General features: G+C 39.0%; 1 protein-coding gene and 1 pseudogene across 8 annotated transcripts in view; one reads left to right on the top strand and one right to left on the bottom strand.

Moving 5' to 3' along the window:
* The window catches only part of LOC121920665, a 1,182,487-nt pseudogene that overhangs the window by 819,502 nt on the left and 347,942 nt on the right, over nucleotides 1-15,043 (top strand).
* ARHGEF28 (Rho guanine nucleotide exchange factor 28) overlaps nucleotides 1-15,043 on the bottom strand; it is a 257,884-nt gene that overhangs the window by 130,498 nt on the left and 112,343 nt on the right. For all 8 annotated transcript variants that reach the window (XM_042448458.1, XM_042448457.1, XM_042448461.1 and 5 more), the window contains 3 exons: nucleotides 7,766-7,949; nucleotides 6,015-6,195; nucleotides 1,210-1,285 (listed from right to left, as the gene is read on the bottom strand). In XM_042448458.1, the coding sequence (XP_042304392.1) occupies nucleotides 1,210-1,285; nucleotides 6,015-6,195; nucleotides 7,766-7,949 (441 nt within the window). The remainder of the gene's footprint in view (nucleotides 1-1,209; nucleotides 1,286-6,014; nucleotides 6,196-7,765; nucleotides 7,950-15,043) is intronic.

Raw genomic sequence — 15,043 nt, 5'->3', positions numbered from 1 at the left:
TCAACACCTAGTTGTTGTTAATTGCCATCAAGTCAGCTTTGATTTATAGTGCCCCCATGAATGAGAAGCCTCCAAGCTACCCTGTCATCAACAGCCTCATTCAGGTCTGGCAGACTCTGAGTGATTCCCAACTCTGGCCTTCCAGGTGTTTTTAGACTTTGGCTCCCAGAATCCCTAACCATTGGCCAAGCTATCAGGCTTCTGGGAGTTGAAGTCCAAAACACAAAGGACCAGAATATGGGAATCACTACATGGCTTCTTTGATTGAACTAATGTGGTCTCCCTCTTCTCCTACTGCCTCTCACTTTTCCAAGCACTATCATCTTTTCCAATGAGTCATGTTGTCACATGATGTATCCAAAGTATGATAATATCATTTTGGCTTCTAGGGAGAACTCTGGAATGGTTTGCTCTCAGACTCATTTATTGGTTATTTTAGCAGAACATGTTCTCTGTAGAACTCTCCTCCACCACCACATTTCAAATGAGTTCTCTTCCTGGCAGTTTTTTTCACTGTCCAACTTTCACATCCATATATGTGGAAATACTATGGCATATGAAAATATTGTTTCCTACCAAGGCACTACCTTTCCTGGTGATGGGACTGCATACTCCTTTTAGGCAAGAGTCTTTGTTGATAACAACATTGTTGTTGGTAAACTTTTCCATGTCAGACAGGTTTTTGCTGAAGAGCCAGACTAAATGTCTGAGGTGTAATAACACCAACAGAACATCTCTCAGGGACAGTCAGTGGCAGTGGTACTTTAGCTAATTTTTGTTAGTACTGTGCAGAAGTACAGTAATCCCATAAGACAGTCAATACCAAACAGCTTCAGATATATTAATTTTCTATGGAAGTTATTTTAACAAGTTATTTTATAATTGCTTTCGCTTAAACTCAGTAATTTAAATGCTTCACAATGCTCATCTCATCCCCAGAACCCTCATAGCCAAAGCCACACACATTGCAATACTGCAGGCAGGTCAGGCTAGACTAAAAGACGATACTTAAAATAATAAAAATTTTTTTTAAAAAAACAAAACTTATAGCCTCACTGTAGGCTACTCAGCTTATCTTAACATTTGGTTGAGAAATGTTGGCATACCAGACTGCACATAAAATTACAGTTAGTTCTATGTATTTTGCACATGCACACATTTCACAATGGGTTTGTGGATAAAGCCACAATGATAAGTGAAGTCCTTTACCTTCTGCTGCAGAAGTTGTAGAGCTGCAAGTCAACTGCACTTCTCCAAGTGTCCCATCTTGTATTGGACTAAGATTCTTTCAAATAAAAATAAAGAAAAATAATTACCCTGCTGTATTATTGCATGGCTCATATACTATACAAATTATAAATCCAGTACTCAAAATGATAATTTTAAGATAAAATCATATAAGGTTCAGGACTCCAGTATCTCAAGAACCTGCTGACCACCAAAAAATTCATCTGGAACCTGAGGCTGGCATCAAAGTCCCTTCTCTATGTGTCCCCACCAAAAGAAGCCTGCAAAGGTTATTGAGAATTCAGTAAAGTTCCTCCCCTATGGTAATCCCATAATTGTAGAACACTCATTGTTCAGGTGCCGACAATGCCAACTTTCTGGCAATAGGTAAATACAGTTTCCCCAGGTATGTGGATATTAAGACCTGACTGTTCTGGACTTTATCTGTAGTCTTCAATCTAGGTTATGACTGCGCAGTGATTTCTGTATTGTGAATAAACACTTTTGTATTCTGGGTTTTTTTTCCAGATTATATGGTATGTATTTTTATTTACTGAGTTCATTATTGTTCACTTTGATTTTGTTTATTTTTTTAATTAATGATGGGGTGGTTGAATTGGCATGGTTCAACTGTATCTCTACATGTATTATCAAGCCTGCATCTTATGGTGGAAAGGGATGTTCATGATCATAACACTTGCAAAGACAATTCAGGTAAAACAATATAGGCTGAATCTTCCTTATCTAGAATTCTGAAATCTGAGATATTCCAAAAACCAAAACATTTTTCATGAGTGACTGAGATAGTGAAACCTTTGCTTTCTGGTGGTTTGATGTACATACTATTTGTTTAATACACAAAACTATTGGCTTGGTGGCATCTAACACTGATATAAAAAGTCCTACAGATGATTTCCGTCTCCAAATGTGTCTTCCACATGCATTCTTCCCCTAAATCTCTTTGGTGGCCTCCTTGACTGACCATATAGTGCTACTGTGCATTCCTTGCCAATCCCAACATAAAAACATTTTCACAGTCATGGACTGAATCACCATAGGGATAATTAATTCTACATTTGAGACTCCTCAGTTCTTAGCACCTTTTCCACGTGAGCTAGTTTAATCTTTAGCCACAACTCTAGCCTTTTACAGTCACAGGAACATCTATTTAAAGCATCTCTTCCAAATACTGAACAAACTCGGCAGCTGTCTGCACAGGACATCCTGTTTACTCTATGTACTATGAACTCCTTCAGATATTTCCTACTAATTCTCTTGAACTAGACTGCAGAAGCCATGTTGGTAGGTCAAGCAGAGTCCAACTCTTCTTTCTTAAAATATTCAAGCTGCACAAAGAGTTTGCTTAAGCTACAGAAGTAAGAAGAGTGCTTTGTTTTATTTTGCCTACAAAGTCATCAACTTTTCATTACAGCAAAATATTCAGCATGTTCAGCTAGAAATGGATAAATCTCTCCAAATTGGTTTGTTTCATTCCCTGTCTTTAAGTCTTTATTTCATCATATATCTGCACCTATTTCTGATTGTTTTGAAAACGTCCACATAACAATTAGTATACATTTGCATATACATTCCTTCTAGTACATGTATATTTTCCCACTGTGTGCCACGTTGCAAGCAATTTTTCCTATTATTTCCTTTTTTTAAATTCCTCTAGATACAAAGTACAGTTGTTAATTTTTGACATTCCTTGTCACTATGGCACCAAAGAAGCAGTAATGGCAACAAGCAGAAGGAGAGGGGATCAGGGATTGGACAACACCTTGGCATCTAGAAGAAGCACGGAAAATATAAGAAATTGAAAAATGTTAAGTGATACCAGTGGAGGTGCATCATAGGTGCATACATGACATTTGCACAAACACTTTCTACTCTGTTCCCAAAACACACAACAGCTTCATAAGAATATGACAACAATCCTGCTGGAAAATGCCTCTCTCGTCCTACACCCCATTTCTCAATGACCAAATACCTCACTTTAAGCATAGAGATAATGCAGAACCCCTGCATGAAAACTGCTTTCTTGAAGAGATGCTGAGACTCTAAAAACATATGCATCTATTGTACAATTTGTTTATATATATAAATAAATATGAAAATGGAAAGAGTGCTTATTTTGCATATGAAAATGCAAGGAGTACTTATTCTACACAGAATAAGAAAATACAAAGAGTACTTATTCTACATAGACATGATTTCATACTGACCACTTCTCAACTACACAACTGAACCAGGAAGAGGAAAATTTTCCAGGTGTATTACTGAAAGGCATAACCATTTCCTTACCTGCTCATTTCTTATGTATCTCAAGACAAGTTAAAAAAATGGCACCAGCTATTGTACACCATGAATATACTATAGTTTGAGCCTCCCTTATTCAAATTTCGAAGAACTCCAAAATCCAAAATTATGACTAAGATAGTAACACCTTAGTATTCTAATGGTTCTATGTACACAAATTTAAAATATTGTGCATAAAAGTATCTTTGGGCTATGTGTATAAGGTGAATACAAAACATTCATATTCAGACTTTGATCCCATCTCCAAGATATTCATTATGTAGTACATGCAACTATTCCAAAATGCGAAAACATCCAAAATCCGAAACACTTATGGCCCCAAGCATTTTGGATATGGGAAATTCAGCCTATATAAAATAGCCACAGCTCTATAGAAACAGACAGAATATCACCTTTGGTGTTGTTTCTGAGATTGTTATAAGGCTACTAAGTGAAAAAACATGAATGCTCTTATACTGTTCTTATGGTGATCAATATATTGTAGAAAGGCAGAGGCACTAGAGATCACACAGCAAACATACAATGGCTAATGGAGTATACCAAGGAATTCCAAAAGAAAATCAGCATGTGCTTTATAGACTATAGCAAACCTTTGACTGCATAGATCACAAAAAGCTATGGAACACTCTTAAAGACATGGGAGTGCCAATGCATCTGCTAGTCCTGATGAGAAATCTGTACTTAGGACAAGAGGCAACTGTTAGAACAGATTATGGAGAAACAGAATGGCTCCCAATTGGCAAGAAGGTCAAGCAAGGCTGCATATTATCATCCTATTTGTTCAACTTGCATACAGAAAATATTATATAAAGAACAGGTTTCAGAACAAGAAGTAAAGATAGGAGGAAGGAACAGTAACAATCTAAGATATGTGGATGATACCATTCAATTAGTAGAAAACAACACGAACTTGGAACAATTACTAATGAAGGTCAAAGAAGAAAGTGTAAAGGCAGGCTTGCTGCTGAACATAAAGAAAGCAAAAATCATGAGCATGGAGGATCTACATAAACTGAACCCTGAGAATGAGGAAATTGAAATAAAGAGTTCCTGTATCTTGGATCAAACATTGATCAGAACGGAGAGTGCAGTCAAAAAATTTTTAAAAGGCTAAGAATGAGAAGGGCAGTGATGAAAGAACTAGACAAAGAGTTAAGATATAAAACTGAGCACTAAAGTTAGAATTATCCAGTCCATTGTATTCCCCATCACTATGCACAGATGTGAGAGCTGGACAGTTAAGAAAACAGAAAAAAGAAAACTCTTTTGAGATGTGGTGCTGCAGAAGAGTGCTGAGAATACCATGGAGAGCCAAAAAGACAAATCAATGGGTCCTTGAATATATCAATTCTCCCTAGAAACCAAGATGATGAAACTGAGGCTCTCATATTTTCACATATTGAAAAGGCATAAATCACTGGAAAAGACAATAATGCTAAGAAAGGTAGAGTATAGCAGAAAGAGAAGAAGACTGCCAACTAGATGGATGGACTCAATCAGGGAGGTCACAGTTCTAAATCTACAAGACCTGAGCAGAGCAGAGGAGGATTGGGGGGCTTGGAGATGTCATGTACACAGGGTCACCATCAGTCAGGGTTCATTCAAGGGCAGCTAACAACAACAACAAAATATTAAGTATTCTATATCTTTCTGAGGGATGAACTAGTTGTGATAAGAAAGACAATAGACAAATAAAAAAAGCTTGGGAGGGGGTCACGCAGCCCAGTCCAATCTATTTTTGTGATATTAGAGCCTCTCCCTCAGAAGAAATCCCCTCCCAAAAATATTCACTTTTTAAATCCAAAAAACAAGTGAACCATATCTCTATAGGTAAGGATTTCTCTTCTAAAACTAACTGTGGAGCCCACTTTGCTTAAAAGCCCATAGAGGGCTTTTAACCAGAAATGGTTCTGCTGTTTCTGTTATTTTGTCTTAACTTTCTAATTATTTCCTATTTCAGCTGGAGGGGTTACTGGAAACTCCTGATTCTGGGGCTAGAAAATGGCCCTTGGACTCATATCAAATAAAAAAATGTTAATAATGTTTACAATATGGTGGCATCGCTGTTAATAGAAAAACTGACTGCCATGTTGAAGGCTCTGAAAAATGAAGAGAACTGGTTCCCTTCCTAGACTATGCTGGCAACAGCACTTGATGTCTGAATACACTGATTCACCACTCGGGTTTCTGGGAAGATATCATACATGAGGATTCATAATAATATCATGTTCTAAGGCAACTAAAGAAGATATTTAGTATCTCTATCCTCTCTTCTTTTCTGTCTTTGAAATGTAGCATCCACAGTTTACTTTGTTGTGTTATTGTTGTTGGTAGGAATTACCAAGTTTATTCTTGTTTGTTATATGTATATTGCCCTGATTGTTCTTTTCCTAAAGTTAAAATTTAATTTTAAAATGTTTGCAAGAAAAAGAAAAAAGCACGTCTCTATATTGTAACTTGGCACTTACCTTGTGTGGAAAATCAGTATCCCAGAAGTATTTCCTGAAGAGCTGAATGTCAGATTCTAACAAATGGTCTGCCATACGATTAAGTGTCAGTGAAAGAGTTCTTGTTGAATGAGCAAATTGTAAGACAGCATTCTCACTAAGCTCCACTGTAGAAATCTCAAACGGATGAATAACTTGCCTTCTGAAATAACATACTTGCGTCATTAAACTAAGACTGCAGAGTATAGGAACCATAAAATGGAAATACACACAAATCTTCGACTCCCTCTGAGATCCATCATTTTAAACTTTATACGACCCACTGCAAAGATCTCAGGCCAAAATAGCATGGAAAATCCAAGATAAACTTTTTTTCCAGACTATTTTTGCCTAGTAATGTGGAAAATTCTTCCAGAATAAAATAAGAAGAAGAATAGGGGTTTGCCCTAATGGCAGTTTTCAAAGAAATAGGCATGCTTTGGTTTCAGTATAAAAAGGAGAAAAGATTCTTATGGCATCTTCAAGACTGATTTACTTATGTTTTTTCACTATTGTTTGTTTTTCCAATGTAGCCAATTTAATCAGGAGCTTATACAGCAATAAACATAAACCAAAAGATTTATTAGCATACAGATGCAGAAAACAGACAGTCTCAAGGAAGTGCTGCATTGTTTGAATGTTCCAAAGAAGTGATACATTCATAACAATACGTGTGATAACAGAGCTGAGTCATTTTCTCATGCAAATAAGAGCCTGAACAGATTTTTTAGAAAAACTGCATGTTATGCAAAGCTAGAGTGATGCAGACAAAATGGGGAGAACCAACTTAAATTATCTTCTTTTTTCACTTTTCCTCCTTTCTTTCCAGACTGTGTCCCTGACTTAGCAATTAAGGACAAAGGCATATAGGTGACAAGCCTAATAAGTATATACTACATGAATATCAGATACTCAGCAGGAGACAAACCCCTGAGTGCCTTCAAGGCTATTCTGTTGCAATGCTTTCTGTAAACAGTTAAGATCTGGCAAGAAAGCACACCAGGTAAGAAGAGAGGAAAAGGTGGCTAATAACTGAGTTGTCAATAGAGTGTGATTACTGCAGAGGAAGAAACAGCCAAGCAAGACAAGATGATAAAAACAGTGCTAGTCTGTCACAGCAAAATACGCAAAAGATCTATAGCACTTTAAAGAAAAATTAATTTATTACAATTTTTGTTGTTTTGTGAACTTTTATCTATTTAATCAGATGCTTACAAAGATGCAATGCTTACAAAATCCTAAACATAGCCCCACATCTTAGAGTTCAGTTACCCATAAAAATGGTAGATTTTCTGTAAAAAAAAAGCATGAAACTAAACAATTTTGTTTTGGGGCTATGCTCAATTTTTAATTTCTCTCACCAGTTGCTCATGTGATGCACCATATTTAGTGGCATATCTTCTTGTCTGTTGTAGACTAAGCATAACTGTTGCCCCCTATCTCTGTGTTTATACTTGCATACTATTGCGATCTATCCTGAGACCTTGGAGAAGGAGAGCTTCCACACTTAAATAATAAACTCCAAATTAGTCTAAATATGTATTTACAATTATAATAAGCTGTAAGCAAATCATGAGAGTATGCTTTTTTTAGGATAATGAAGTAAAAGTGCTTCTATGTGGTAATTTTACTTTAGACACCTATGATGGGATAATCTGGAGAAACTGACAGAGCTATCCAAATCAAAGAAGCTTGTGAAATTGTATCTCAACATTCAAGTTTCATGCACTTACTTGGAGAAAATTTCAACGAGTCTTAAATGTCCATTCTGTAATGCCAGGTCCAGTGGTGTCAATCCATCTTCATTAGGTAATATGACTGCAACTGCCCCACCTGGCTGGAAGTACAGGAACTGGGATAATTTAACCAAGCCCAATCCCATTGTGAGATGGAGAAGTGTTTCTTTGTGTTTAGATTCTACAATAAAATATAAATTACACAAGAATACATTAGAATTCAACCACATATTTTTACAGGTGTGTGTATGGGTGCGTGCAGGCGCAACAACAGTATTCCACCAAGACAGAGCAGGTGCAAAAATAAAAATCTCTTTTGGCAACCTGATAGGCCGGGAAACAGAGTGCCTAACTGGGATAGGGAAAACCCGCTGTTCAGTAAACTCTTCCATTTGCAGCCTAGATATAAGACATATTGTAACATATACTAATGTGTAATAGTTACAGCAATTTTTATAGGGTTTGCATATAGCTTGCATTCTTGTTCCTTTGCTGACAAAAGTTTTCTGATCCAGTGGAGAATGCCATAAGCAGAATAAGAAAAGAGGCAATTTTTGGCTTCCCCTCTACAGTTCTGTATGTTACCTCTCCCACGCTCCAAACAGAATAAGGCAACACTTATTCTTTGCAATAAACCCATTTCTACACACACAATCAGACTTCCTTAGAGTTATGTAAATCAGGAATCAGACTTACAAATTAAGCTCATGTATATTTTTCAGTGACCAATCACAAAGCAAAGCACACTAAATGCAAAAAATGTATAAAGAGGTTGTGGTATTTGTTACTCCAATTCTCCATTTTTTTAATAATTTAAAAAGTCCAAATAGTATTTCTGTTGTCACTGACTATTTTTAGGCAATTCTTGGTGGCAGCTGAAATATTTTATTCACACTCTTAAGCTGGTTTCTTTTGAATTCTCAGTCATATCAGAACAATATGTTCTCTCCTCTTTTCTTTTTTACTTTTTTTAAAGCTATAGTGTTATAGTGCATCAGTGAAATGGCATTTTGTAGTATATTAGTCTAAAAATAAATTAAAACTTAAAAAGAAAAAATCTGCTGTTCAAACCATAGGATGACCTCAGCAAACCATTTCCTGGTTCTGGTTTTTGTGATTGGGTGTGTTTTTCAAATTCCTTTGGAAGAGCCCTAATGTAGAACCAAGAAATTGTTTTGAACAGCACCAAAGCAGAATAGAACAAGTGAATCAGAAGTGATAACAATGGGGGAAACCTGGCATAACACAAGGAGCTAAATTGCAAAAACTCACACTTCTTTATACATGGAAGAGCCCAGAATGAAAAATCTATTATTCTTCTTCTCACTCCCTTCCCTAATCTACAATTAATCTACAATATTTTCAACATGTATGAGGCAGGTCAGTTTACATAATGCAGCATAGTTAGTGATACTGCTCATGACAAAATAATTTACACAAGTAGAAACTGACATAGGGGAAAAAACAGTTCAAACGCAAGTTAACGTAAAATGTATTGAACATGAAATAAGACCTGAGTTAGAAAGTTCATTATTGCTGCCTTTGCTTTTGGGCGTACATGCTGTGCCCAGTTACAGTGGCAATAAAATCCTGGCTTTCTCAACTGATTTTTGTGAGTTTTGCTCATTTCTTCTCCAGGTAAGGTGTGCTAATGAGCTCTCCTATTATCTCAGCAACACAGTTGAGGGATATGGTCTCTCCACCAGTAAACAAAGTGTAAATGATATGATTCAAGTTACATTTGTTAGGATCAGCATCATAGAGGAGCAACAGAGATATCAAGACAATTGTCTAACGGGGATGATCAGTTTGTGACAAGTGTGAAAGCTCTGCGATGCTTCCAAAAATGAAAGGTTATAAAACATAACATGCAAGAGAGAATTTTGGGACTGATGGAAAGGTAGAGGAGGTGCTGCTTGCCCCAGGGAAGCTTGGTTGTAGCCTAGATAAAGAGGTCCAGACTCCCAGCTTTCCATGAACATCTGCAGACTCAGAACACCATTGGCATCATGAGTAGAAGAGAAGTTAGTTACATTAGGGTTATTTAGAACAAAAGCTTTTCTTAAAAGATCTCTTCTTTTCCACTCTCTCTTCGTGTGTGTGTGTGTGTGTGTGTGTAGGATTCTCATGGGAAGAAGTCTCTGCAGAGTTAGAGGTGGAGAAAGGTGTAAATTAAAGCCCTCGGTAACTTCCCATTAAGGCCCTGTGCAGACCAGCCTGAAAGGCCGGCCTGGAGGCAGAGTCAGGGCATAGCGTCCTGATAACACATGCCTGACTCTGCCCCTCCAGGGCGCCCTGATGCCACGTGCAACTCCAGACGGTGCACGGTGTCATGGTGCACCTCCAGCACTGTGTTCAGATGAGGCAGTGCTGGAGGAACACCATATAGTCACGCTGCTGTGGCTATGGAGCCCTTTTGAGGGCACAAAAAGACGCCACTTTTAGTGGCTCCTTTTTGCACCTTTGGAAGGCCAGATCGGGACCACGACATGCGGTTGCCGCAGCCCCAATCCACCTGAAGGGCTGTTCGTATAGCCCCTAAGTTACTGGATCATGGAATAAATTAGTAGATAGAGGCAGCTGATAGAATTCAGAGGTCCCTTCTCCTACTCAAGAGCAGGATACAAGATCGAGCCCATTACAAAAGGGGATGAAAAATCTTTATTAAATGGAAATTAAACTTGTCACAGAAAGGAAGCATATTCTGAATGTAAAAGCTCTCTATTAACAGAATTTCATAGCAAACAAGAAGCAATCAAGACCTGTGCCCAGGACCCTACAGAACTGCTGCTGCTCAGAATAAGCCAAATGGACAAACCATGCACAAGGTAACTTCCATTGTTCCAACATTCCTTTACAGATAAGTCAATCTGGAAGGGTCCACTGGAAGTATAAAGTTTAAAAAACATGGCCCAAAAGCAACAATTTACAACCTCTGATCACAGAATCATAGAATCGGAAGAGAATACAAGGACCATCCAGTCCAATCCCCTGCCATGCAGGAATACACAGATGGTCATCCAGCCTCTGTTTAAAAAAAAAAAACCACCCCACTCCAAGGCAGAGCATTCCACTCTCTACCAGCTATTATTGCAAGAAAGTTCTTACCATAGGAATATCATTCCCTATATTTTGGTCATAGAATCATAGAGCTGGAAAAGACCACAAGGGCCATCCAGTCCAACCCCCTGCCATGCAGGAACTCTCAATCAAAGTATCCCCGACAGATGACCATCCAGCCTCTGCTTAAAGACTTCCAAAGAAGGAGACTCCACCACTCTCTGAGGGAGTTTGTTCCACTGTCGGACAGCCCTTACTGTCAGGAAGTTCCTCCTAATGTTGAGCTGGAATCTCTTTTCCTGTAGCTTGCATCCATTATTCCAGGTCCTGTTCTCTGGAGCAGTAGAAAACAAGCTTGTTCCCTCCTCAGTATGACATCCCTTCAAATATTTAAACAGGGCTATCATATCACCTCTTAACCTTCTCTTCTCCCGGCTAAACATCCCCAGCTCCCTAAGTCATTCCTCATAGGACATGGTTTCCAGACTCTTCACCATTTAGTCGCCCTCCTTTGGACACGCTCCAGTTTCTCAACGTCCTTTTTGACATTGTGGTGCCCAGAACTGGACACAATATTCCAGGTGGGATCTGACCAAAGCAGAATACAGTGGAACTATTACTTCTCTTGATCTAGGCACTATACTTTTATTGATGCAGCCTAAAATTGCTTTGACTCATGTTCAGCTTGTGGTCTACTTGGACTCCCAGATCCCTTTCGCACATAGTCTTGTTCAGTCAGGTGTACACCATCCTATATCTGTGCATTTCATTTTTCCACCATAAGTGCAGTACCTTACATTTCTCTGTGTTGAATTTCATCTTGTTAGTCTATTCAGGTCATTTTGAATTTTGATCCAGCCACTGCTTCATATCCCAAGGCTAAACATATGTAAACATACCATGCTGCACCTCATAGGAAATGGTTTCCAAACCTTTTACTATTTTGATAATTCCCCTGGACATGATCCAGCTTGTCAGTATCCCTCCAGAACTGTAGCACCCAGAACTGGACACAATATCCCAGTTAAGGTCTGGCCAAAGCAGAATAGAATGGCACTATTACCTCTATTGATGTAGGTACTACACTCCCATTGATGCAGCCTAGGATTATCTTGGCTTCTACAGGTCTTTCAGGCTTTATATTTTCTAGCACCCATTTGCCTTTTTGGCTGTCCATGGTATCCTCAGTACTCTACTTTAGCACCACATCCCAAATGAGTTGATTTTCTTTTTATCTGCTTTCTTCACTGTCCAGTTCTCACATCTGTACAAAGAGGATTATCACACGAGGACTTACCATGAGTGAATCACCATGAAAAGATTAGGGAAGTGCGTGTGTGTGCTTCCCCAGTGTGACGGAATCATCAGGCTCCCTACAGCATTACTGAATTGTTCAGGGAGAGTGATTTTCCTATCAATGGAAAATTAGTGTTGATAGGAAAATCACTCTCCCTGAACGATTCAGTAACCCTAGAGCAGTGGTTCCCAACCTTCCTAATGTCACGACCCTTTAATACAGTTCCTCATGTTGTGGTGACCCAAACCCATGAAATTATTTTCATTGCTACTTCATAACTGTAATTAAATAGATGTTTTCCAATGGTCTTAGGCGACCCCCTGTAACGGAGAGCACGCCCAGCTGACCAATCAGAAGGCAGCTGAGGACCAGCCAATCGTCTGTGGGCTGGAATGTTTGAAAATTCCGAACTGACAGTTGGGGAGTCAGTTGGGACTCAGGCAGTAGAAGGTTCAGTTGGGGGTTGGAATGTTGAGGAGTTAGGACCTGGAACCCAGAGAAGAAGGGTTTTCAGGGGTTAGAGAAAGAAGGTTAGGGGTAGAGTCTGAATGGGAAAAGGCTCCCTACCATTATACTGCCAGGGCTCTAGAAAAGAGAGTGTCTGGAGTAGAATATCCTGCGGGATAGTGTTAGTTAGGGGAACTGCTAGGTCCAGAGAGGGACTGGATTAGGTTGATGAGTCTAGGGAAGAGAGGCTCAGAATAGCCAAACTCTAACAGGGGGTTGTGGTTATATTAGATCTTAAGAGATATTGTTAGCCTTGGGGCCGGAAATAGGAAAAAGAATTGTCTAAAAGGGATGCAAAAGTCCCAATACAGTGAAAGGGAAACTGGGGAAAAGAAGAATAAATATAACTAAGTAACCTGTGCCTGAACTAGAAGTTACATAATATCATTTAGTTCAAGAATAAAATGACCATTCTGTTTAATAAAGTTTATATTTTGGTTTACATAAAAGCTTGTCAGTCATACATATCAGCTCCACGCTACTATATAAAGAAAAGACCCTACCGCCAGCCATAAAAAAAGAGGATAACCGTTACATAATTGGGTGGCAGCAGTGGGATAACAGAAGTCCCAGGGGCTTGCCATAAAAAAAAGAAGGCTTGTGGTTTGGACATCCGTGACATAAATGGCAGCATAATAGATGGTAGCGGTGGGATAAGTAAAGCCCAAGCGTCTGCCATCTTTAAGAAGGGGTCCGTTACACCCCCATGAAAGGGTCATTCGACCCCCAAAGGGGTCCCGACCCACAGGTTGGGAACCACTGCCCCTAGAGGGAGCCTGATGATTCCATCATGCAGGGGAAGCATTTCAGGGTTACACACACACATGCTTCCTTAACCTTTCCCTGGCGATTCACTCACAGTTAAGTCCTCATGTGATAATCCTCATAGTGATGGGAATATAATGGCTTGGACAATTTGAACTTTAGTGCTCAGCTGTATATCTTTCTACTTTAGGATCTTGTCTAGTTCTTTCATTACTGCTCTTGGTGTCATCTGCATATCTTAGATTGCTGATGTTCCTTCATCTTCATTCCTCTTTCTTCTAAGTCTAAACCTGCTATTTGTATGATATTTTCTGCATACAGGTTGAACAAGTAGGGTGATAATATGCAGCCTTGCCTGACCCCTTTGCCAATTGGGAACCATTCCGTTTCTCCATATTCCATTCTAACATTGTCATCTTGATCTAGGTACATACTGTATTTCTCATCAGGACTATGAAATGTAGTGGGACTCCCATGTCTTCGAGATCGTTCATTGTTTTTTATGACTGATGCAGTAAAAGGCTTTTCTATAGTCTATAAAGTACATGCTGAATTTCTTTTGGATTTCCTTGGTGTGCTCCATTATCCATTGTATGTGTACAATGTGGTCCCTAGTGCTTCTGCCTTTCCTGAACCTCACTCTCACCTCTGGGATTTTTCCCTCCATATGTTATTGGAGTCTGTATTGAAGGATTTTGATTTTGCTTGCGTAGAAAATTAATGCTATAGTCCTGTAGTTACTGCAATCACTGGTATTCCCTTTCATGACTGCTGAAGTCTTTTTGTGTCTTCTTTTTTGAGGATGTTTTACAAGTTCTTTTTCCTCTTTTACAAGTTTTTTTCCAGTAGTGGTTCTAAATTGAGAGTCCCCAATGCAGCTGGACTACGAAGATTTTCACACCTGGCATAAAGGTGGCTCAAACATTGCTGAAACGTCCTGAAAAGGTGGAGGAAGGGCGCGTGTCTGAATGCCAGTCGCGCTCCCTTAATCGTCATAGAAACGTGGCTCCCTCCTTTGCATCCCTGAATCATTCGTGGGAGTGGATTTCCTATGAACGCTCCCCTTGCAACGATTCAGGGATGATAGAGGGAGCCACGTTTTAATGATGATTAAGGAAGCACATCTGGTGTTCATACACATGCCCTTCCTCCACCTTTTCAGGACGTTTCAGCAACATTTGAGCTACCTTTATGCCAGATATAAATATCTTCTATAACTCCCAGAATCCCTGACCCTCAATGATATGGGTTGAGACTTTTGGGAGCTGAAGTCCAACTGTATCTAGATTTCTTCCATCATCTTACATCTGGAAGCCCAAGTTTTAGAACCCTTGCTTTATAGATAATTACACAGCACTATGTGAATTGGAACTAGGCTTTTGAAAGACTGCAGTATTCCTTGCAACATAGGCCAAGTTTTAATTGTCCAGCTTGCAAGTAATATAATGAGTTTTTCAATCAGTGCTATTTTTGGCAACGTCTTTTCCCTCGGCCCTACCACTACTAGACACACTTATGAGAACATGAGAATGGCCTTCTTCATAGCCTCTCCTAGACTTGAGAGCTCCTTACCAAGAAAGGCTATTAGCTCTGCCTCTTCTTCTGCTGGTAGAGAAACACTTTTTTGTATTTACTAAGAATGCAAG

This window comes from Sceloporus undulatus, chromosome 2, assembly GCF_019175285.1.
Source record: "Sceloporus undulatus isolate JIND9_A2432 ecotype Alabama chromosome 2, SceUnd_v1.1, whole genome shotgun sequence".
Taxonomy (NCBI): Eukaryota; Metazoa; Chordata; class Lepidosauria; order Squamata; family Phrynosomatidae; genus Sceloporus; species Sceloporus undulatus.
The sequence above is the reverse complement of the archived record's forward strand: the minus strand, read 5'-3'. Positions and strand labels throughout refer to the sequence as shown.